General features: G+C 41.9%; 1 protein-coding gene across 2 annotated transcripts in view; it reads right to left on the minus strand.

Annotated features, from left to right (window-relative positions):
- Positions 1 to 2,325: 2,325 nt before the first annotated feature.
- The window catches only part of zgc:154058 (Transmembrane protein 150A-like), a 35,942-nt gene continuing 12,455 nt past the window's right edge, over positions 2,326 to 25,812 (minus strand). The window contains exons 5-9 of one of the 2 annotated variants that reach the window (XR_009797322.1): positions 23,011 to 23,078; positions 14,038 to 14,165; positions 5,980 to 6,157; positions 4,570 to 5,113; positions 2,326 to 3,236 (exon numbers count right to left, since the gene is read on the minus strand). Coding sequence is in view for 1 of the 2 variants with exons in the window: in XM_061836273.1 (XP_061692257.1) it covers positions 4,863 to 5,113; positions 5,980 to 6,157; positions 14,038 to 14,165; positions 23,011 to 23,078 (625 nt within the window). In the remaining variant the exon portion in view is untranslated. Of the gene's footprint in view, positions 5,114 to 5,979; positions 6,158 to 14,037; positions 14,166 to 23,010; positions 23,079 to 25,812 lie in introns of both variants that reach the window. The other variant, XM_061836273.1, reaches the window with a different exon arrangement.

Genomic DNA, 25,812 nt, shown 5'->3' on the forward strand with positions numbered 1-25,812 from the left:
CTTTGTTTCTGTTATGTAAGTCCAAAAATGAAACATCTTAAAAAGTTGCCAAGTGCCCTTTGCATCGTGACATTCTAAAAGCAAATGAAACGGGGGGAAAAAAATCCCCCAAGCGCTACAAAATCATATTTAATAATCATAAAAGGATTCTCAGGGTCTTTTGCTTTTATCTTGCCTTTCTAAAAAAAAAAAAAAAAAAAGGCCCAAAGTGGCAGCAAACATCTTTTTTAAAATAAATGTTGCTCAGTTGCTTTGTTTTTATTGTATAATTCTACAAGCAAAAATAATAATAATAATAACAAATAGCACTAAAGCTTTGTCCGCCAAAACTTGCCTTATTTTTTAAAACGTTGCAGAAATTAATAAAACTCGACATCATATTTAATTATTTTTGCAGTTCCCACATTTTGTCTTCTGTGTCTTTGTTTTGCTCATTTCCAAATAAATAATAGAAAAAGTCCTCATGTTTGCTTTCGGGGGCATTATGACCACATTTTCTTTATTTTTTTTTTCTTTATCATTTTATGTCTTAATTCTGGGAAAAAAAATGCTGAAGTGATCCAGTGTTCTCTCTTCTGTCATCTTTTTGTTTATGAAGTATTAACAAGACAATGTAAATAATTAAACCACCCCAAAAACAAAAAAAAAATTAAAAGATGTCAATTGTACGTGTACGGAGTGCTGCGTTTTTTTTTTTGTGCGGGGAAAGAAATAAAAATATGGAACATTTATATTTAAAATTGTTTATTTGTTGAACATTAAGGCATACACACACACAATCATCAAAACGGAATTTACAACCTCGACCTCTTTGGTTTGCTTTATCAAAGTAATAATAAGGCACGTAGGCAGCATCATTGAGTACTGGATATACATATTTAATATTTATCAGTGTGAGGTTTACAGCTTAATTAACTTCTTACGATTGCATGATATCTTTTTGCTAATATTTAAACACTGGCTGAGCAACGCAACCAGCGCACGATACAGAAGTGTTTTTCCATTTTTCATTTTTGTTTGAAAACCGTAAGACAGCAAAATATGCACAACGCGGTGACAGCAGGAGGAGGCGGTGGCGGCGGAACCGAAGTGAGTGGACCGTGTCGTGTCCCAACACTTTCCTGAGTGCAAAGATGAGTCCGTAAACCAGAGCAAATATTGAAGCTAAATGTAAAAAAAATAATAATAATAATATAAAAATAATAAAAATGGTCAGATTAGCAGAAACTGAATTGAAACCCTTAAGAGATCCTTAAACTTTTTTTTTTAACCATTTTTTTGTACATTGAGGCCCCTCGTGGAAAAACATTTGCTGCTTCATGCTTTGAAGAAGGAAAACTGGCACCATCTAGTGGAAAAAAAACAGAACTACAAAAGTGAACAGAAAAAATATGACACTGAGAAACTATTTTAGCAATGTAAGCTTATTTCTGTATTGAGGTGGGAAAATTGTAAAAATGTGGGAAATATTTTACTGCTTTGAATGGGGGGGGAGTGGCGCCGACTGGTGGGCAAAAAAATATTGAATTCTGTAACAAAAGATATGGGCTTTTTAAAATTTATTTCTTTTTATTTAACCACTTATTTCACGAATGAGGACCGCTTGCAGGAAAAAAAAAGTGGAAAAATGGTTCTGCATGCTTTGAATGAGGGAATGTAGCGCCATCTGGTGGATGATGGTTAAAAAATTGGGAAGTATGAATGGTCATCAGTTGTGTACTGGTGAAAAACGGGGGGATGCAACAATTAAATTACCGGAAGTGGCATCTGGTAGATGAAGATCAAATTAATAGAAATCCCAAAACATAAATTGTGTACATTTTTTTGTACCTGCATGCTTATTTCAGTCGCGAGCTAACTTTGCGGGAATCCACGAAAAACGTTTGTGACATTTTTGCTGCTGGGAAAAACAAATCTCGCCGTCCGTTAGACAAATGTAAACATGAACTGGATGTTTAAAATGGGACTTTTTTTTTTTGGTCACCGGGACTTGTGGTCTTATTTTATTTTTATATATAAATATTATACAAAAAAAAAAAGATCAAATATTCCTTGCAATGTATTTTGTAGAAATTACTTTTAGTTACCCCCAGTAAAAAAAAAAAATATATATATATATATAAAATAACATCCTGGCCTTTGGAGGATTTAAAAAAACCCAAATATTAATATGTGACATGTATATTTTAAGCTGGACAAAATGGGAAAACAAAATTAATATTTTCAAAGCAAGAGACATTTTAAGGGGGGTTAAGGCCAATCTTCTGCAATGAATACTTTGACCAGTAGGGGGAGCAAGTGACAACAAAAGCTTTTCCAGTTGAGTCCGCACAGATTTCGTGTACAGTACTCATGCAAAAACAAAAAAATATTTTTTAATTAAATACAAGCGACCGACTCGTGGAATGATGAATACAAAATAATAAGACGCGTTAGAAAAAGACAATAGCTGCATAGGTCAAGTTGCTTGGCACACCTCGGGAGTAGAATCTGACGGACTAAGTCAATCAATGAAGAGCAAAAAAAAAAATGAAATAAAAAATTTGGGCCACAACATTAGGTACACCTTATCTTGCCTTTCATCGTGTCCTTATATGGTCATTTGCATCTTTTTATACCGGCACCTTAACTTTTGGACGTACTGTAATGTACGCCACAATTGGAGGTAAACAAAAAAAAAAAAAAGGCGAGATGACAACCACGGGAAAAGGAAATTGGAGTTGACGTTGAAAACCCGACATTCTACAATACTTTCCTGCCTTGCTGTGTTGAAAGCAGTTGTCAGGCAAGTACCGCGATTCCCGGCCTACAAGCCGCGACTTTTCACAGTTAGCATGACCGCGCTAGCGCTAAACTCTTTCTGTGTACCGAGGCTTATCACCAGGTACACTCTGTAGATCGGGAATTACGGTCGGTACATTTCACCCAACACAGATCAATTATCTGACTGCGGTATGCTGCGTCGCGGGTGAAATTTCACTTAGCCGGGTTGCGGGTGAAAAAGGCACAAGTGGATAAATTGAGAATCCCGTGTTTATTTATTTCTCTTAAAGGCATTCGGTACTACCTCTCAAGGGGGAGAACGGGCTGGTCCTTCTCCAACTTCATTTATACTGAACGGCGAGACCGGGAGACGGTCGGAAAATACCTCCAACGGCGGTGTCGTTATCTGTGTAAGGACGTTCCGGCGTGGGTGTACCCAATGCTGTCTCCGCCAGACTTTCTGTAACAAAATACTGATAAAAAAACAAAAAGTACGATATTGCTTTTGATGAATGCGATAAGGTTACAATCAGGTTTTTGTTATTAGCAACGAGGTCGCAGGCACGCTGATATTTGGCACGCTGTTGACAGTAAAATGGCCGCCGTGGTCGCACGGGACGGCGAGGAATACCGTGTTTAAGGTACGGAGACGCTTACCGCACCATAAGCGGGTCGGGTAACCACCGGCGCCCGTGCGTGGGGACTCTGCGTCGTGTCTTTGGCACAGAATCGGGAACTGACCCAGGTCTGTCGGCAATGTTCGGGCAATCCGCCGCCTGGATCGCGTGGACTCGAACGCGGAGCGCACGCAAAACCAGCGATACGGTTGTCGAGGTGAACAAGTGTCCCCGTTTGCCGTATAAAAGGGGGACCTGTTATCGTGTAAATCGGAAAGGCGGGGCAGGGGTGTGAAGAGCAGAATCGCACCGTCAACAGAACTCTTTGATAATGATCCCAATCTCTAATGCTAACATTTAGATATTTTTGGCTTTGTTTTTTTTTTTTTTTTTTGGCAGACCAACAAGTGTGTAGGGGTGTCCAAACTTTTTCTTCCACAATCCCTCCACCCACACAAAACCCACCTTGAAATTGTTCAACTTTTAATCAAACCTGGTAAAATTAATCCAGTGTAGTTATTATATAGTTACTACTACAACTAGTGGCAAAGAGGACTGTGTCAGATTTTATTTTGCCAAAAGTATCGGTGGCTGGTCTCGGTAGCCTTTAATAGGCCCTGATACATTGAAAAAGGGACCGGTATTGCTGCGAGTGATTTAAAAATGGCCCCCGGTCCCTTGTTTGGACACCCCCGGTCGAAAGCGAGTAGATGACTTTTTTTTGGGCGCTCGTCACCTTGTTCAATGTGAAATGATTTGAGACAAACTCTTCCCAAATTTATCCATCCATCCATTTTCTAAGCCGCTTATCCTCACGAGGGTCGCGGGGAGTACTGGAGCCTATCCCAGCTGTCGACGGGCAGGAGGTCGCCAGTCAATCGCAGGGCACATAGAGACAAACAGCCGCACTCCCCGCGACCCTCGTGAGGATAAGCGGCAAAAGAAAATGGATGGATGGATATTGCATATATACACACATAACAGGTCCCTTCTTTTTTTATGTAATAATATTAGCGTTACAGTTATATACTCATCCGTAGAAGAATACAAAGTGAGTTTATTGCTTCCGTCCTGACCTTCCCCCCTCGCTCGCGGCCGCATTTTCAGTCGTGGCCGTCCAGCAGCCGCTTTGTTGAGCGCAAAATGAAATCGGGTGGGTTGGGGGGGGGGGGGGCCTCGCCGCAATCACCTGAAGAGGAAATCATCCAAGGTCACTTGCTGAGCGCCGGGAGAGGAGAACAACGGATTGGTCTTCGTCTGACGGACGCCGAATAAATGAAGGCTGGTCGCTTGCTTGTCTGGATGGAAAAATTTGGCTTGACACGTGTGCAAAATGCAGAGGGGGGAAAAAAAAATATGCTCTGACGTAATGAGGGAGGGAAAAATCCCGAGTTCAAATCCACACGTGACGGATCGGATGACTCGACTGATTTGACGGCGCCATCTTGGAAGCGTCATCGATCCGAGGGGAGGGGGGGGGCCCTACAGAATGGACGACATGTTTTCGGGTTGGTGCGGCGGCGAGCGCGGCCCCAGCGCGTCCATCTTGTTCTCCCCGGCCGCCGCCCCCGGGGAGCCCCCCCGGGCCAACACCGCCATGGTGGCCCCCGACATGCCGGCGAACTCGAAGGCGAACGTCCCGTAGAAGAGCATGATGGTCACGCAGAAGACCCATTCGAAGATGGCCGACGCGTGCTGCAGGGCGAAACTCTCCTGGCAGAAGAAGACGCCGCCTGGTGGAAAACGCCGTTCAGGAGCGCGGAACGACAGTTGGGGGCGAGCACTAGCGCAATATGACGTTAAATCCTCAACCGCAGATACATATATACTGTGTGTGTGTGTGTGTGCGTATATATACATATGTACAAATGTGTATATATACGTGTGTGTATACAGTATATATACATATCTGTGTGTATGTATACATGTGTATATAAACATATATATACACACACACACAAATATATATACAGTGTATATATATATATATATATATATATATATATATATACACGCACATATTTACACATATACATATGTATACACACAAATATATATATATACATATATATAGCATTATTGGATTATATATTAAAGTCCATATTTCGTATATTGTTTGCCATATTGCAATCCAGTGAATAATATATTTGCGGCTTCATTTCAATTTATGTATTATTGTATTAACATTTATTTATGATCTAAATGAATGAGAATTACTTCATCATTATTATGTTGTAGTATTACATCTTTTGTCTCCGTTAATGACTATTCCATAATGATTAGATACATGAAAGAGACAAATATGACAAAGCCTGTCCACTGCCATAAACCATGATCAAATAATAAACAAATATGTATTCCGCTTGCATATTACTTTGCCTGGTCGTAAATATTAGAAGCTACGAGGCAGCGGGGAGGGGAATCTACAAAGCGACAGCTCTTAACTTGGCGCACTCGTAAGATTAGCGACCATCAAAATGGCAAAAAAAGGGTCTTTGCGAGAAGAAAGCGAAGCCTCCGTCCTTACTGAGCCGAAGTGCTCGAGACGGCGAACGAGCCCCGAAGACGGCCCGACGCCTAATGCGGCCAAAGAGGATACTGAGCACCAGAGCGACGAAGGCCAGCAGGGTCATGCAGAGCCGCAGGTGGGCCACGTTGTACTCGCCCTGCGTCTTGGCCAGCCGGTACGTCAGCGCCGACTGCAGGCACACGAACAGCATGCTGGTGGGGAAGGCGATGCCCGCTCCGACATAGTGGAGAACTTTGGCATAGTCCACCTGCCACACACAGGGAGAAGGCGTTCCATCAGTGTCCATCCATGCTAGTTTCGTTAGCACGTCTGTGGCGATTTACATTGAGCAAGCCGAAACTCGTCTGACAAATTTATTTGCTGATGAGTTAGGATGGATGGATGATGGATGGATGGATGGATGGATGGATGGATGGATGGATAGATGGATAGATGGATGGATGGATAGATGGATAGATAGATAGATAGATAGATAGATAGATAGATAGATAGATAGATAGATAGATAGATAGATAGATAGATAGATAGATAGATAGATAGATAGATAGATAGATAGATAGATAGATAGATAGATAGATAGATAGAAAACTGTTGACGTAACAATATGAAGAGTTTGTTTTCAAAACGCGACCTAGGCATTTTTTTTCAGATTTACAAAACTCGCGCCAAAATTATCCACCTCCGAATGGATAATTTTGGCGCGAGTTTCGTAAATCTGAAAAAAATGCCTATGTCTCGTTTTGAAAACAAACTCTTGATCTGCTAACTTTGATGATGTAACGTTACAAAACAGCTAAGCTAGCTTGTTAAGATGGCTAGATTCAAGTTGCAAGATAGATAGATAGATAGTTTCATGTTTAGTTTAACAGCAAAAGTCTTTGGGCAGAATAACGAGCGCCACACATCACTCCTCGACGAAACCGAGGCAGCTAACGGTAATACATTACTGAAGCTGCTCACTTTTAGTTAGCATGTCTACAAATGATGACATGGGAAACATAAATTTGATTGCGCTCTGACGTGAATTCGCGAAGCGCAGATGAGAGAAGTAGCGGCTCATTTTCTAAGAAATAAGTACCGTCGCTGTTCTAAACCATTTTGATCCGAAATAAAAATTACTCATGTGACTGCAGCTTGCTTTCAGTGGGGGAAAAATGTTTTTTCACCCAAATTGTCCAAATTATCATCTTTCCGAGCTACATAGCAACAACGTGATACAGAGAAACTCACAGTTATTGCTCAGTTATCAAATGTGCCTGGCTCAAGGTGAATGAATGAACAGGATTAACAGTAACAATTGTCGACCTTGCGCATTTTTCTCGAGAACGACGCTCCCGCCGCGGGTTCCGGATGCTAAACGCAGCTGCGCTTTTCAGAATTCAGACGTTTCCCTACACATTGTTCACAACTTGTGTGTCCACCGACGGCGTGACCGTGCGCTTAATTCTACAAGTTCATTAGAGCGACAAGGAAGACGCTTCGGGCTCCCGAGATATTCGCCCGTTGACCCGGCGGGAACATGCTGAACATTCCTGTGCGCGAGGCTAATCCTTGAAGATTTACAGACGGTTGCGATATGAAATGCGGGGCGTGTCGTTTGTCCGCAACAGCCAGAGATGAATCAAAGGTGTTTGCGGCTTTTATGGACAGCGCTTGACAAATTTATCAGGCAATGCAAACGTCACAAAGTGCAGCTTCAAATTTATGAATAATTGTTCAATTTTTGCATTTTGGTTAAAAGAGATCGAACGTACCAATCCCATATACAAAAATGCAAACGCTACAACCACCATTACTACTTGTATTCACACAACTACTCACACCACCATCATTACTACGACAGTACTATCGTAATTTCTCGAAAACAATGCGCAATTTTTCCCCAAAAATATTTTCAGAAAGTCAAGAGAGCGCATTATATTTGGGTATGGAAAATATGGAAATGAAAAATAAAAAAATACAATCACATTGTATAGCCATATACTGGTACATAAAGTAGTAAAAAAAAGATATAGTTTTTTATATATATATATATAGTATATCGTAGGTATAAGGCCCTAGTTTGGACACCACCGGTCGAAAGCGAGTAGATGACTTTCTTCACCACTTATCCTCACGAGGGTCACGGGGAGTGGTGGCGCCTATCTGAGCTGTCAACAGGCAGGAGGCGGGTTACACCCTGAACCGGTCGCCAGCCAATCGCAAGGCACATTGAGACAAACAGTTGCACTCACAATCACACTGAGGGCCAATTTAGTGTCCAATTAAAGGTGCATGTTTTTAGGATGTGGGAGGAAACCGGAGTACCCGGAGAAAACCCACGCAGGCACAAGTACAAGGATTAAAAATACAATGCTAGCAAAATATAAATTGATTATTCCTAACATTTTGAGCATACGGAATGCAACAAATTAGTGGTGCGCGTTGTACATAGGTAGAAGGGGTTTCCTGATTTTTTTTTTTTTTTAGGTCAACTTTTGGGGTGCGCATTATACTTCAAGAGAAATTACGGTACTACTATCACTACTCTTCTTTTCGATGACCTCTCTTTGAGTAGAGACTCCCACAAAGGATGTATTTCTTGACCAGATTGATGGCTTGTCTTTATGTTTACAATACAACGAGAAGTGATACAGCGCATCCGATTTTTTTAATTGACGGCACGCCAAGTTCGCCTCGCAGGAGAGATGAAGTACTACACGATTCATTCGCCGGCGTGTGAATTGAAGCGCAGGCGCGAGCGTTTTACATGTGAGCTCGGTGCTGGCTTTTGTGACTAATTGCGATCATTAAGGGAGCGAAGGTGTAATGATGCAGAAGGCCCTCGCTGCTCTACTTACCGAAAGAGCGCGGGTGTGTGTTGTTTCCGCGCGTTTACAGGACAACGTGATCTACGGGGTGTTAATGGACACGATGATGTATTGGGCAGAGAGGCGGTGCCAGTGAGAGTACAAATCAAATTGATCTGAAATAATAAATCTGCCAAGTGAAGAGACGAATGTATTTCACTGGTGTCTACGTCATTCGTTTTGTTTCGTTCAAAAAATCAATAGCAATTTTATTCAATTCCAAAAATACTATGAGGATTTTTTTTCCCCCACCAAATCTTTAACAGGTGTACACAGTTGTGCCTTGAGTAATGAGGTACCGTAATTAATTTTTTTTTAATCACGCTTTTTGCCAGAAAAGACAGACCATCACTGCTTCATCTGTTGTCATTTCTGCATTTTGTGATGACATTTATGTAACAAGACTTTCTCCCAGATGTCCTTCAGCCTCTTGGTGGCAAACTGAGTCACATCACGTGCGATAGGCCCGCCCAAATACCATATCGTAATATTACAGCCTACTCCAAATTGTTTCCAGTCTTCCAATTATGACACATAATCACACACACTTGCCGTCAGAGGAAAAACAGGTTGTAAAAGTCGACTCGGTTCATCGACTACCAATTACAAATGGAGCTCATTTGAACGCAGTTGCTGACCAAAACACCAGCAGTGAGGCACATAACTGTGAATTAACGTCTTACTGCGTGCGATACATATTCCATACGCTATGCCGAGATGGGATCATTAATGACTATAAGTTTTACCGTCTAATCTCAAGGGATTGCTCTGCAATGTTGTGCGCATCCAATTTTGGTCCCCTTGCCTACTTTGGTTGTCGTCATTTCTCTACATTAGTCAACAAATTAATTTTACTTAGTTGTAAACTTCAGTTTTTATTGACGTACAGTAAATTGTAATGTTTAACATTGTACCGAAAAATACATTTGTACAAATTAAGGGCTCCCGCATCTGTAGTTGAGTAATGAGGTGTACAGTAGATGCTAAAGATAATGCTAGCTTTTGCTAGCTGTCGTTTTTCCATTTTACCATTCCCTGTAGAGGTTGACTGTAAATTTAAACATCAAACAAAAGAAATTATATGTTGTGTACAGAACAAAACCACATAACCAATTCAGTCTAACGAACGTCTGCTATCTTAATGCTATCAAAATTAGCTTCAATGTAGCGGGAATTAACTTTTAAACAAATTCTACCGTGTATATGTGAACACAAGCAGTGGCCGTACAGGCAGGAAGAGCATACAACGATACTCATGAGCATACAGTATAGTATATTCTTCCATCTCTGAGAAAAAAATGATTATTGGATGACGATTACTGCTGCCTAGTTTCATCGTCAAATCTGTGCGCCGTACCGTATCTCTGCGTTATACTGCCCCTGGTGGCCAAGGCGCTCACAACAGGAGCAGCAGCACAATGCCACTGAAGTATCATGATTCAGAAACTTTCATTCTTTATATTCTATTTAGTTATTAATATATGTTTTAATAAAGTACAATACTCTTGGTGTTATTTTGCTGATTGGAAATAACTCACGGGTGTTTCTGGGGGGGCTGGAAGAGATTAACGGCTTTTACTCATTTTAATGCAGAGGAGGCCCTGTAGCTCAGCGGTAAGAGCACTGGTTTGGTAAACCAGGGGTTGTGGGTTCGTATCCCACTGGGGCCTCCACTCCCTGAGAAGGGTTGCGTCAGGAAGGGCATCCGGCGTAAAAATTGTGCCAAACATATATGTGCGTTCATCTGAGATGACACGCTGTGGCGACCCCGAAAGGGACAAGCCGAAAGATACTTACTTACTTACTCATTTTAATGCAGAACGATGGTTTGTGAAAGTGTTTTGAGAGTTAAGAGCTGAGAAAAAGGCTAAAAAAATGAAGAAAATACACTATTGATAATAATTTCACACAATTTAATGTGACAAATATTACAATTTAGGTCTTCAATGACATCCCACCCACCGCTGCGCATACGCACTCAAATTTGATGTATTAGAAAGCAGCAACGATGCTCGAGCAACGTGGTGAAGACGTTCAAAACAGCCCCCCCCCCCGACACTGCCCCAACCGTCGCTCTGCCTGACAGTCAAAGCCCCCGTGGCCACGCCACAGCTGTCCCTCCCCCCGCCAGCCAGCACCTTATGTAACAAACTACAGCAGGCGACAGTGCGGGATATGTCATCACACATCTGCTGCCTTTTTGATCAATGTTTTCCTTCTCGCTGTCCAAATAGTCCCCCCCAACCCCCCCGCCGCCACCCCACCCCCGCACTTTGTTGCGTTCCATGATGGAGTGTCACTATTTATCCACCATCATCATTTACATCTCTATTTCCTTCCTCCGAGCGTGCCGAGATTGTACGCCAAGTTTAAGGGGCCGTGTTTGGTTAAAGATTGAGCCTTTAAGCGCACGGGTATGACCAAAAACGCCCGGCAGTTGTTGCCAGGCTCATGAGTAACTTCCCCCGCCTCAGGCTTTTGCATTTAAAAAAAAAAAAAAAAAAGAAGAAGAAAAAACGTAAGCTTGTCCTGAAAGGAGGGCCCCAAAGGAGAACCAGGAACCAGGTGAGGCGAACAGATCCCACAACCGCTGTACTTCTGTGGAATTTTCTGCACTGTATGTTACATATATTTTATTTCCACTGACTTTACTACAAGCCGCGACTTTTTTCATATGCTTTCAACCTTGCAGTTTATGCGGTGATGGGGCTAATTTGTGCATTTTTTTCGAACGGCCGCGAGGTAAGGTAAGAGTGGGACTGGTGTAATATATGTGCCGAGAAAGTGACTTTTACCTGTCCGGCCCTGTTAGCGCTGCACTTCTGTGGAATTTTCTGCTCTGTATAGTACATATATTTTATTTCCACTGACTTTTTACTTTTTCCTACAAGCCGCGACTTTTTTCACACGCTTTCAACCCTGCGGCTTATGCGGTGATGCGGCTAATTTGTGCATTTTTTTACCGGTCCGGCTCTGTTAGCACTGCGCTAGCGTGTTACTGCCATATCTCAGTGATTTTTACCGGTATGTTTTTTTTGGTTTTTTTTTGCCGGCCCCGTTAAAGCAGCGGTGCTACCGTTAGCATTAGCATTACGATGTTAAACTCTCTGTAAATATCTCGTGTTTCAATGTGGGTTTCAATGTGGGCACTTGCGGCTTTTAAAAGGCTGCGGAGTATGTACAGTATGTACCAAATGGTATTTCCTTTACAAATGTACTCGGTGAGGCTTATAACCAGGTGCGCTCTGTAGGCCGGGAAATACCATAATTAAAATAGCTGAATCAGTTCTACTTTTTTTCAGTATTCTTCTACATAAGTTTTTGTACTTCCACTTAAATACAGTGTACAAGTACTGTAGTTGGATACACGCATGTAAGCCGATTCCCATGAGAGTTTTGCTAAAGCGGCTCATTAAAAAAAAAAAAAAAATGCACTGCCGTTGGAGAAAAAAAAATGTACTGTTGTCTGTTCCTATTAAGGGAAATATGAAAATAACGCAAATCACTTGGGAATGATTAAAAAGAACATTTTTGTGGGGACTTCATTATCAGCGCAGCAGGTCCAACGTGATTGCAAAGTGTGTTGCAACAGCGTTTCCCCCCCCCCCCCCCCCCCCGGCGGGGGCCACTGCATGTTTTTATTTAAAAAAATCAATTCGGTTAATTTCGCAACATTTCCACGTCGTTGTATCTCCTTGTTTCCACATAATCGGAGATGGAAATTTCACGTAACATTCCCGTAACGCGCTCTCCCCCCTCCTCCCCCGAGTGCCCATCTTTCAAGGAAGCGCACAATTGCAGACATTCATCGAGGCACCGGGCCAGCTCTGCAAATATTTAAACTAAGCAAAGATTCCTTTAACAGAACTAACATCTACGGCAAGGGGGACCGCGACAACGCCGTCACGAACGAACTCATCCTCGGGAATGCAAAATAAATTTGCACGAGAGAGGGGATTGCGAAATGCGTATTTAATGCTTAAAAGGAGCAACAGTCAGAAGCTTTAGATTGAGTGTAATTAAAAAAATAATGAGATGAGCATAATCCCTTCCGTTTGAGTGGTTTCAAAAGGTACTTTTGGAGTGTGATGTCAACCAAATGATGTCCTCAAAAGTGCACGAACTCGATGTCTGTGCAGACGCCACATGACTTGGTTAGGTTTCATGTACTTCCAGTTATGAATTTTCAAAGAAGTCCACTTCTATAGTGTTTTTTGTGACGTTCAGGTTTGTTCCAATGTGATGAGTCACTAAGATCGGCGACCGCTTCCCTCTGAGCACATCCTGTTTGAAGCCTCATAAAGTCAATTTTTAGGTGTTATTTTTGCATCATAATGTCACAATACACGAGACGATGAGGACTGCGTAAACCAAATACTGCTAGTCACAAAAGTTGAATTAATATGTTGTATATAATTCATATTTTTGTATATTATATTTGGGGAGTGAGATAAAACTGCTTAGTATCACCGTGTAACAAGCTGGTAACCATCAGGTACAGACGAAGAGTCTCGTGAAGTGGATTTATTTTAGGAAGAAACATTAAAAAAAAAATGTATATATATATATACATATATATATATATTATATATATATATATTTATATATGTGTGTGTGTGTGTCTGCTTATAAGCTCTTGTTAATGAAGTTGTGCATAAAGTTCAGAAACATGGAAAAGTTGTACAGTTTAAATAGTGTCTATAGTGGGTTTTTTGTTTGTTTTTTACAATTCATTATTTCTGAAAATAAGTTTTTTCTCACACCTTGGACTTGTAATTATTCTATATAATAAATCCCGATAAGCCATTTAAATGTAAATAGAAACATCAAACTTAAAAGAGCAATAATTTTTTTTTTTTTTTTTTTTTTGCAAAGTAAAGTAGAATCTACTTTTGGGGTGGGGGGATCAAAATCTCAAGTCTGAAAGGTTACCCAGTGCAATCAGGAAATATTGACTATCAGAAAATGTGAAATGTGAAGAAAATTTCATACACTTGAAAAGTGCAGTTATCTTAAAAGTATTTAATATCTACTTGATCATTTGATGCAATTATTTTGCTTGCATCTAAATAGATGATTCCCACCCCCACCCCCCCACCCCCGCCCACCCCCCCCCCACCCCCCCCCCCCCCCCCCAGTGCAGACAAAGTAAACATTTGTTGGAAAACACTTTCTTTCAGAAAATCTAATCCACAAAATTTAGGCCAAACTCCATTTTGGGCCAATTCAGAATTCTAGGTTTCGCTTTCTGCAGCATTTTTGACCCGAGTGAGCATACCTGGAAGTTGCCCACCATGATGAGCCCGGCGGCACAGATCCAGCCTGTGGAGAGACTCGCCGTGTTGAGGACGCAGTTTTGGTGCTTCTCAATGACGTGGGCGTAGCGGAGCAGCACGATCACCATGACTGTGGAAAGAAGAGACGGATGAAGAGGGACAGCTGGGGGTCGTTCTCGAGCACAGGGGGTCTGGCAAACGCTACCGGGTCGTGCGACACTTGTCGGTTGGGGAATCCAAGCTCTTGCAAGAGCCGTTTTCAAAGTGTTGCACGAGTCCAACTAGCGGTAAGTAGGTTTGCTTTAGAAAAGGGGTGCTCAATGCGCCAGTCGATCGCAAAAAAAATCCAATGCATATTGAGAGTATCACATACAGCTATTCAGTTTGTGGCATTTTACAATGTGATTCAATGAGTGAGGGATGACTGGTTGTTTCATCCAATCGCACAATTCACATAGTTACTGTAAAAAAATGAAAGGAAGAAGCCACTGGTTTCTTTTAGGCAGCACACGGAACTTTCTCTAACAACGACCGCTGCTCCGCCACACACTCTTTTTCCTAGTTTACCTTACACCCCGCTCTTAAAGACGTACACTCATAACTACAAATGTTACAGTACTTATGGAGACCATCGATGTGTTTTATAATGACAACGTCCAAGGACACCCCAGCTTTAGTTAGCAACACAGTCTGGGCAACGTAGAGCAAAGACGAGAGAGACGTGCTGCTTATGTTTACTTTTGATATTAAAGGAGAAAGTTAAAAAAAAGAAATGCTGTCGTTTTAAGATGCAATGACTGTCGGAGTGTGTGAATAATCAAAGAAAAAGTTGTTGAACCGGCCGAGATTTTCTCTTTTCCAAGTGGGAAAGATCTTGTCTGAAGCCAAAGTAGAAAGTTCTGGATGAGATGGTGTGTGATGTTAAAATTCCACCTCGGCACAACCGGATCCAGGATGAAAGCGCAGACAATACAGTGCACAAAAAGCTAATTCTGTATTTTAAATATAGGAAGCAACATAATATTAACCTTAAAATGGTTTGGGACCATCTTCATCCCAAACTTCCAACCCCCCACCCTGTCGCCGGTAGCTCGCGAGGCTTGCTGCTTGAAAAGTAGATCTTGGGTTAAAAAAAAAAAAAAAAAAAAGTCCGGGCACCCCTGCTCTAGAAGTACATAAAAATCGATGAATAATAAGCATCAACCTTTACTTTCACCAGCCTACTTCGCCACTATTTTAATGTTGGTGGTTTTGTTGGTACTTGGAGACCCAAGTATCCTTTGAAGTGGTATTTGGTGTAAAAAGTTCAAGTACCACTGGTCTTATCAGATAATTTAAATAACAGAAACTACAACTGTATGAACACTTTGTTAGGCTTGTGAGTGTGGCTTTAGTTTTAATGTAGACTCAAGCGCAGTTTGTTTATGCCAAGAAACACACCCCACAAAAAAAATGTAAAAAAAAAAAAAAAAAAAAAATCAAATGAAAAATGACAGGATATGGAATTACTCTTGTAAGGCAGGAAAACGAGATGGCGGGAAAGTGTGCGGCACGTGTGGTTGGGGTCCTACATTTAAGATGAAAAGGTGCAGGGGGGGTTGGAGTACAGAACTGTTAAAGGGGGCAGATGACTGTTGATGGGCTAATGGGCTGTGACTAGTGGGCATTGTTGGCGCGCCGACGAGCAAAACCCCCCACGAGCTCCTCTTTGTCTGGAACCTTTGCAGCTCCTCCACTGCTGACGCGGGCTGACCAGCGTCGCGGTAAAAGTGGGCCACCGAGGTGAGGTGGCAGAATGAAAGGGGACAAGGAGCCCCTGGTGTCTTGACAGGGAGCCCATATATTGCACTCGCAGACCAAACTGTTGTCACTGCTTCTTTGTGGAAGCGGAGGGTGGGGGATCGGGTAGGGGTGGGGGTGGGGGGGTGAGGAGCGCTCTCGCCGCCAAACCGGCGTAGTCATGGCAAGCGTGGCCGCGCCGAGGAAGCGCTTCCCTGTGCGAAGTTGACCGCGCTCGCCTCCGCTTTTGGCGGGATGTGGAAATGTCAGCGCAGACATCTCAATGATGGGGCGCGTTACGTAACCTCAGCACAACCTCTGGGGAGGGGGGTGGGGACAATTTATCATTGTCGTGTTAGACTGCAGGTTTACGGAAGCCACTTTAAGTCTCAAGAAGATGTAACACAAAAATAAACGTGTATGTAACCCTGAAAATTTTGATTTTGTAATCAAAATAATGCCACACAGAAGCCACACCCCACTCAATTTACACCTCAATAAATCACAGCACGCTATCTTCACCAAACTGTGCTATCTGACTACAACTGTTTTGTCTTATCCCTTTTGTCCGACTTTGTCATCCTCTGATTTAATCAAGAACAATCTGCCCCAACCATAATCAACAGCAAAGGCGGCTGGTTGCATTTTCTCCAAAGGTGGATGCTGCATATTTCAATTTAAAAATACTTATAGAGTACAACTTCGGTTCTCGAACACAGACCCTTCCAGAAGGCGGTTCGAGAAGCGATCTGTTCGAAAACCGAATTGATGTTTCCCACGTCTGCATACAGAGGCTGCGTTATACACAATAAAAACTCGTGTCGTGGATCAGGTGGTCGGGCCGCGCGTTATGTTATTTCCGGGATTTTTTTCGCGGTGCGTTCAAATTCACGATAACAATGCGCGTCATGGGTCAGCTGGTCGGGCCATGCACGTTGTTATTTCCGGCTTTTTTTCGCAGTGAGTTCAAATTCACAATAACGACGCGCGTCGTGGGTCAGCTGGTCGGGCCATGCGTGTTGTTGTTTCCGTTTTTTTTTCACGGTGCGTTCAAATTCACAATAACAAAGTGCGTCGTGGGTCAGCTGGTCGGGCCGCGCGCGTTATGTTATTTCCGTTTTTTTTCGCGGTGCGTTCAAATTTGCAATAACAACGCGCGTCGTGGATCAGCTGGTCGGGCCACGCACATCCGAAAACCGATTTGTTCGAGAACGGAGGCGTTCGAGAAACGAGTATTCGCTGTATAATACGACACGAGGTGACTGCATTGCTCTCTATTATTATCTATATACAGTATTATCTAGGAATATTCAAATGGTGTGTAGTTTTATGTAATTTAATAACAATGCTTATCTTCCGTTTGCGCTCTTATGACAGTCATAAGTTACAACATTTCCTGTATGGTTAATAAAGGGTTTATAACATGAGCAGTATTGCCTGTCACAACATTGAGTCACTTCCATTATCTCCTTCTTGAAAAATGTATTTTAAAATTAAACTTTGAACAACAAATATTCCAAGCGTCATACTTGAGACTAAGTACGGGAGGCGTACAGGAGTAGTATTAGTGTGCACAATAAAGACATGTGGACCCCCCCCACCACCACCACCACCCCCATACAAAATGACTACCAGCTCTGCGAAATCAAGTGAAAGCAAGCTTTTTAAAGCAGATGTGGACAAAAACAACAACTGCCGTAATCGGGTTCAGTCGAAACACAATGGGCAAAATACACGTGTAAAATACACACTCAATCATTTGATAGGAATGTAAATGGGCATAATTATTCTGTTCACCTCAACAAGCTTGATCTTGTGCGTATTTGTCGGCTATTTTGCGTGAAGTCGCGGCAGAGTGATTTCCGTAACAATCATGGAAAAAGCAGCAGCATCTCCTCGTAAACAATCCCCCCCCCGCTGCGTAAAATGGGAAACATGCTGTTTCGCTGAAGGGATAACTAAGGCAACGGCAGTTTATTGCATTAGATTATGGCATTTCAGTCTCTCTTCTGCAGACTGGCAGGCTGTGGACCTTTTGCCGTCCCTACAAAATTAGTTTTTCATCATTACAGACGAGGACGTTTATACTTGCTGCTGTTCGTCGCTTGTGTAAAATGTCCAAAATTCGATGGAAGATGAAAGAAGTGAGGCATTGAAGATACATGTTTACATTTTTTGTTTGAGTGGATTGATTTCTCTTGAGTCTGGCGGAGTAAACATCATGGTGACGGGTTACAGATTCCTTCAGAATAAAATGTACAGAATCCGTCTAAATAGAACTGTAATTGAACTCCATCTAAAGCCTCTGGACAAGCTCGCTTGGTCTTAACTCGATTTATGGGAATAGAACAGCGACTGTCCGCATGATATAGAAAAGTTAAAAAAAGAAAAGTTGATGATATTAAAAATGGTGGGGCAAGAAATGCATGGCTCCAGATGGGCAGGGCGAGCAAGGCCTGAACAGTAATCAGATGAAGTGACTTGACTTACAATTACAACCTGAATTATAATCGTTCTTCAATGAAATTTTCATAATTTATTCCCAACAGTCTATTCTCATTTCTCTTTGCTGCCCTTCTTTCAGTACACGTGACATAGAGGTTGTTTTTATTTTTTTTTTTTTTTTGGTCAAAACAATTTTAACCGCTTTGTGTTTACATGTTTATCTGCGCAATCTGCACAGGATCTTCAAAATTTGAAGTGACAGAATCAGAAGCTGATCAATCAATCGAGTGACAAAATAACCAGCTTGATGCAAGCATGCTTCGACTCTTTTTTGGAAGAACTGTGCGAGAGTCTTCTTTTCGACTCAAGTGATGTTATACAATAGTGTAATTATGGCAATGGAATGAATAAAATCAGCTATTTTATGAAAAAAAAAATACCGTAATTCCCGGCCTACAGAGCGCACCTGGTTATAAGGCTCGGTACACAGAAAGAGTTTAACGCTAACGGCATGCTAATGCTAGCGCCGCGCTAACGCTCGCGCCGCATAAACCGCAGGGTTGAAAGTGTGTGGAAAAAAGTCGCGGCTTGCAGGCCGGAAATTACGGGAGTGAGAACAACTTGGAAGTCAAGCAAAAATCACAAAAATTGCGCTCAACTTTGTAGATTCTGTGCAACAAAGCAATACGTAATGCGTAACACTTAACACCTTCACGTTTGTATCAGTCAAAATATTATGTTTCCCTAAAGTTTGAAGTTACAAACATTACGTAACCACCTGTTAGACGACAAAGAATGGGACGGATTTTTCAAGAACACACACACACAGAGCTTTGATCACCTTCCAAATGGCGATCCAAACCAGATTATATGCTCTCTAACCTTAGGAAACACTGTCGGGGAATTCGATACGTGTGCTTTGTGTCACGCTCCAACAGCACAGACACTGTCGTGTACAAACCTGCAGTCACGTACCACGTAAAACAATTTAAAATACGGAAAACGGCACAATTGTACAAATGGACTGGACCGGACCTTGCAATTCAACAAACCTGACTGTTCCCAACTACGGGACCCATTTCAACCAAAACAAACTTGCATTCACTCCTGCAGGGGGCATGCAGAGAAATAATATGTGCGTAGTTTTTGAGAAATTTTACGGGCAAAGGGAAAAAAAAATAGGCTTTAGTGCGGCTAAATATTAACTTAACCTACCTCGATGGAGGCATAGCTACAGTACGTGCGCTACGACAAGTATTAACACGGTGTAACTGTAATCAGAGTAAATACAGTCAGAGAGGCTGAAGGAAGAGCAATCCCAAAGTACAGCGGGAGTTCTAAAGTTGAATATCTCTTGGTGAAAGTTTGTTGCTTGTTTCAAAACAATAAATACACTGGTGCCTTGATTTAAGAGATTAATTCATTCCACGACAACGCTCTAATTTAAAAAAAAACACGCATCCCAAATCCTCCCCATTGGAATGTATGAAAATAGCTTGATTCAATTGCAGGTAGGCCTTCATAAAATACCAATACATTTTTTTTATTGTTTTTTTAGATTTAGTACAGTATTGTACTTTATAAAAATATACAGTAAAAACAAATACAATGTAAAGAAAGTTTCTGCATCACGATTTCATGATTTAATTCATTCCGTGGCTCATCTTGACCACAAGCAAGCAGTATACACGCGTAGGTGTATACACAACTGCTCACTGCTAAGTAAGCTGCAGTTATAGTCATTTTTCACTGAGGATAACAAATACCAGTATGAGTACATTGTCTCTCAACATGTTGCTGCACACTGTGTGTTTATACATCTGGTCATTAAAGTATAAAACCACGACAAATAAGCTATCCGTTGATGGGAAACTTGGAAACAGAATCGTTGTGGTTTCGATGCCATGACATTTATGGTAGCATCTGCGCGGTCCCTTTTGTGCGTCACAAAAAGTTTCATATGTACTTTTATGGTCGGCATTTTTTCCTCTTTGTGAAACTCAGAGTTGTCAAAATTGTTTTCATCGTGGATCACATTGTAGTTATTTTTGCCCTTGGTGGACAGTTACAACACTGAACGTGCATAAAGTACACCAAAAATCACTCTTCTGAACGTACTTAGGTTTAACGATTATGGTTCGTCTAAACCGGGGGTCCCCAGACTTTTTTTTACCTCAAGATCTACTTTTGATATGATGATGATACTCCCAATCGTTTTAAGCTTAATGTTATGTTGCCTCCAATATTGAAAATACAGAATTAACGTTTTGTGTGCTGTATTGTCTATGCTTTCATCCTGGATTGTGCTGTGCCAAGGTGGAATTTTAAAATGACCCACCATCTCATCCTGCACTTTCTACCAGATATTTCCCACTCGGAAAACAACTTTTTCTTCGATTATTCAAATACTCTGACAGTCGTTGCATTTTAAAACAACAGCATTTCTTTTTTGACATTCTCCATTAATATCGAAAGTAAACATAAGCAGCATGTCTACCTTGTCTCTGGGTTGGGTGGTGTGGGGTGGGGGTGTAAGGTAAACTAGGAAAAAGGGTCTGTGGCGGAGCAGCGGTCATTGTTAGAGAAAGTTCCGTGTGCTCCCTAAAAGAAACCAGTGGCTTCTTCTTTTCTTTTTTTACAGTAGGTATGTGAATTGTGCCAATGGATGTAACAACCAGTCATCCCTCACTCATTGAGTCACATCGCAAAATGCCACAAACTGAAAATCTGCATGTTATACTTTCATTTTGCATTGGATTTTTTTTTTTTTTTGCGTGCAACGCAGAATATCTGCTAAAAGACTGCATCAGCGGTGCGCAAATGCGCACGCGCGCAGTTTAGAGGGAACATTGGCTAACGTCTTTTTTTGATTCGACCGTGACTACCTCGACGCCCTGAGCACCCCTGGTCAAAACATTGGGCGCAGCAAAGAAAAAATTATGCAAAATCAACTGGTTGTCTAAAATGTTACATTTAGTCTTGATTTATTTTAATAATATAATTAATTGAAAAAAAATTTAGAATTAATTTTAGTTTAGATTTCGTTTCAGGAAAATGCACTATTAATAGTTTGTACTTCGTTTCCTGGTTAAATGACAGTTTTTTTATGACAACTAACTATTTTTGAAAACAAGGAAAAACTGCGGTGTGATGTGGATCACCGGATCTGACACAACCCCCCGCCCCTGCCTCCACAAACCCTTGGCCTTGAGTTTTACATGTGCTTTAGATGCCAACCTTGGTGAAGTCTTCCAGAACTTGGTAATATCACATATGATGATGTTTAGACTCCCAAGTTTTTTTTAACTTTTGCACTACATTTTAACCAAAAATTACAGCTGAGCACCAAAACTGGCTTTTAGTGCATACAAAAAACCCCCCCAAAAAACAGAGGAGAATACAGAACCTCATTAGTTCTCACCAATGCCCAGCTGTGGCTAAAGTGACACGTGATTACACCTCATGAAAGGGTTAACAGCCCCCACAACAACAGAGTCAATGTTGTAAATTATGCGCAATGAATGTAGCTAAATGTATGGCTCAGGGAACAGCCCGGTTCAAGCCAATCAGAGGGAAGAGACTGCCTGTAAATCACGGAATATGCGACTCCTCGTGAATAAACATGGTGAAGAACTGACCACAGCGCCCCACCTCCTTCCCCTCATTCACACAAACACACGCACACATGCACACAGCTGGGAACCATTAAATACATGAGGGCAGTCGGAACCAGCGCTTACCACAAGGAACTGCACGTGTAGGCATACAAAAAAAAACGTTTGGACCGGCACATGATTTTATATCATGTCACGCATAGTCTCCCTGGGTCTGCAGGAGTGCACGCTTTTCCTGCATGTCTACATTTGTTTTTAAACTCGTGATCGGAATGAGGTTTTTTTTTTTTGGGACGTTTATTTGCTTCCTGTAATTAAAAAAAAAAAAGTCACAAAATCTTCAGATAGCGGTGGGTTAGCACATCTGTCTCACAGCTCTGAGGACCGGGGTTCAAATCCGGCTTTGCCAGTGTGGCGTTTGAAAGTCCCCCCCTTGCGCCAGCGTGGGTTTTTTCCGGGTATGCCAGTTTTCTCGCACATCCCCAAAACATGGGTGGGAGGATAACTGTAAACTCTAAATTGCCCATAGGTGTGAATGTGAAAAGTTGTTTGTTAATATGAGCCCTGTGATTGGCTGGCAACCAGGTATTACAAACCATTCATCCATTTTCTTAGCCGCTTATCCTCAGAAGGGTCGCGGGGAGTCCCAGAGCCTATCCCAGCGGTCAACGGGCAGGAGGCGGGGTGCACCCTGAACCGGTCGCCAGCCAATCGCAAGGCACATAGAGACAAACAGCCGCACTCACAATCACACCGAGGGGCAATTTAGAGTGTTTAGAGAACATTGCAAACGCCACACAGGCGGGGCCGGGATTGAACCCGGGACCTCAGAACTGTGAGGCGAACGCTTTCCAGCTGAGGCACCGTGTGCCGCCCCATTACAAACTAGAGACAGAGATATTGTAAGAATGTTAATTACTCCGTAATAACATTATCATCTCTGCTAAGTGGATGTACTGGATTACATTTTGGACACTGGATAAGCTCTTGACACAAGACAATCTTTCTATCAACCAGCGGATTTAATTTTGGTTTAAGGATAACTACAAAAGATTAAAAAAAAAAAAAACAACTGCTAATGACGGTGGTAATTGAGTTTGTGCTAGCATATACATAAATACAGTACATAAATCTTACCCATGAATGATCCTGTGCTGCAGATAAGGCTGAAGAAGCAGCTCTCTGGCGGAAGTGTCCCGCACTTACTGCAAAACGAGAGAGCGCAAACTTTAATGCCATTAATACAGTTAAAAATAAAAATTAAAAAATACTACATTGAACCACTGTCACATTACAAAAGCACCTGCAATAGGTGAAAATCTTCAACAGAGATTTTTTGTTGTTGCTGTTGTTGTTTTACCACTCGCAAATGATTTAAACACATCCATCCATTTTCTGAGTCGCTTATCCTCACAAGGGTGTGCTGGAGTCTATCCCAGCTATCTTCGGGCAGGAAATGGGGTACTCCCTGAACTGGTTGCCAGCAAATCGCAGGCCATATAGTTTAAACAAAAAAAAAAATGTAATGTTGGTAGTAAAACAAGACACATAAAGCATGAAAAAAAAATTGTATATTTAAACACCAAAAATAAGGCACGGTGGTTCAGCTGGTAAAGCGTTGGCCTCACAGTTCTGAGGACCCGGATTCGATCCCGGCCCCGCCTGTGTGGAGTTTGCATGCTCTCCCCGTGCCTGCGTGGGTTTTCTCCGGGCACTCCGGTTTCCTCCCACATCCCCAAAAATATGCAACATTAATTGGACACTCGAAATTGCCCCAAGGATTGATTGCGACTGTGGCAGTTTGTTTCGATGTGCCCTGCGGTTGGCTGGCAACCAGTTCAGCGTGTACCCCGCCTCCTGCCCGTTGACAACTGGGATAGGCTCCAGCATTCCCTGTGACCCTCATGAGGATAAGCGGCAAAGAAAATGGATGGATGGATAAACACCAAAAAAAACTGAAAATTTTGTTTCAAGAAAGTTGCTAGCTTAATACTAACTTATGTGCCGTAGAGGTGCAACTGAAAATAGTAGTTTACTGTAATTATAAACCTTAAAACGACTCATTTTTTTACTCAAGTAATATTACCAGTGACATAATCTGTCACAACTTTTTAAATTCCTTTCCGAGAACTCACATTTACAGAATGGTCTTCTGCCCCCCTCCTTTTTTTTTAAGAACACACATCTGCCATCCCGGTCTAAGTTCCTGTTGTTGGGTTCTTGCATTACTCTGTTTTATATGAGAGATTTCTTTTGTCTGTCTGCAATGTAGAGGGGCTCCGCTGTATATGAAATAGTGACTCTTCACAAACAACGTAACAGAAACCGATGGGATCCAAACCTTTTACACACACGGCTTCTCTTTCTATGAACAACAGCAATTGTTTCGCTGGCGGTCTGCTAAGAGAGACCGCCTGTCTGTGCCCAGAGCTGCTGCCCACCAAAAGCCAACTCAGCTGACTGCAGTCACATGTTCTTCAGTTCATATACAGTCAAATACAGTTGGCCACTGTATTTGACACTTTTCAACTAATCAGATCAAGTTTTTTTTTTTTTTTTTTAATTCGGCTTCTCTTTTTTTTTTTTTTTTTTTGGTGCATTGCTACCACAGAACTGTTCAAGTCATGTTAAGAAACCCAGAAATGTATCCTACTGTAGCCTGGAAAAATGAGTCTGTCCCCAGCGCCTCAGCGCAATATGGCTCAATAATAAAAGAAAATAAAAGAAAATGAGTGAATATTTATTTACGGCATTAAATCGGGCGGAGGTGACAGGGTGTTAGTGGTCAGCTCCTTTTGACACATGCATGAAATTCAGAATGTGTTTATAAAGGTTATACGGAACACATTTATTCAGTTTTTATTATTATAAATGGCAGAAAAGTGTGAACAAATGGGAGTATTTGCTGTACATTCAGCTCCAGAAGTTACAGTCTTCATATTGGAACATGACATTGTATACATGTTTGTTTGTCCAAAAATATGCATTCAAATTTAGCAAAGGGTTGTGATGTAAACTGAGAACTTTTGGACCGGCAATGTGTAAAATGTGTACCGTGATTTCCGGCCTACCAGCCGCGACTTTTTTTCTCACGCTTTCAACCCTGCGGTTTACGCGGTGATGCGGCGAATTTGTGTATTTCTTCTAACGGCCGCATGGGGGCACTTGAGAGGAAAAGGTAAGAATGAGAGCAGTGTAATGTATCTGCCGAGGAAGTGACTTTTACCGGCCCTGTTAGCGCTGTGCTAGCGTGTTGCTGCTCTGTTACTGGCGTGTCTCGGTGATATTTACCGTTAAGTTTGATTTTAACCCACCCTGTTAGCGTCAGCGCTAGCGTTAAACTCTTTCTGTATACCGTGCGTCTTTGTAAATATCTTGTGTTTCAATGTGGGCACTAGCGGCATTTACACAGCTGCGGCGTACGTATGTACCAAATGGTATTTCCTTTACAAATGTACTCGGTGAGGCCTGTGCGCTCTGTAGGCCGGGAATTACGGTATTTTCACATTGCAGCTGGCTGTCCTAGTGGCCGTCTGTCAGGCGGATTACGCAATAACTGGCAACCTCATTTTCACCAACCTGGTGGAGGGGCTCCATCATGGGCCAAGAAAATCTATTTCAGAGAGCCTCAAACAAGTCGCCCCCTTTTAGTTTCACCTCTGTTCATTTATATAACCACTTTGTTTGGTCTCCCATTATATTTATTTTTAATGGCATAAGGCGTGATATATTGGCTTTTCTTGAAAAAAAAAAAAAAAAAAATCATTCAGACATGTTACATAAACCGCAGAACTATCGAGGGTCTAACAAGCCTTTTTATGCTCAAAAATGAAAAGTTAAACAAAACAGCGAGCGCCTTGCCTTGGTTTGTGTCCAAAAATGCAAGGTGAACCCGCCGCGAGTCTGTGTTTACGTTGTTGCGTGGTGCCTGGCTCTGCC

Source organism: Syngnathoides biaculeatus, chromosome 12 (assembly GCF_019802595.1).
Source record: "Syngnathoides biaculeatus isolate LvHL_M chromosome 12, ASM1980259v1, whole genome shotgun sequence".
In the NCBI taxonomy this organism is placed as follows: Eukaryota; Metazoa; Chordata; class Actinopteri; order Syngnathiformes; family Syngnathidae; genus Syngnathoides; species Syngnathoides biaculeatus.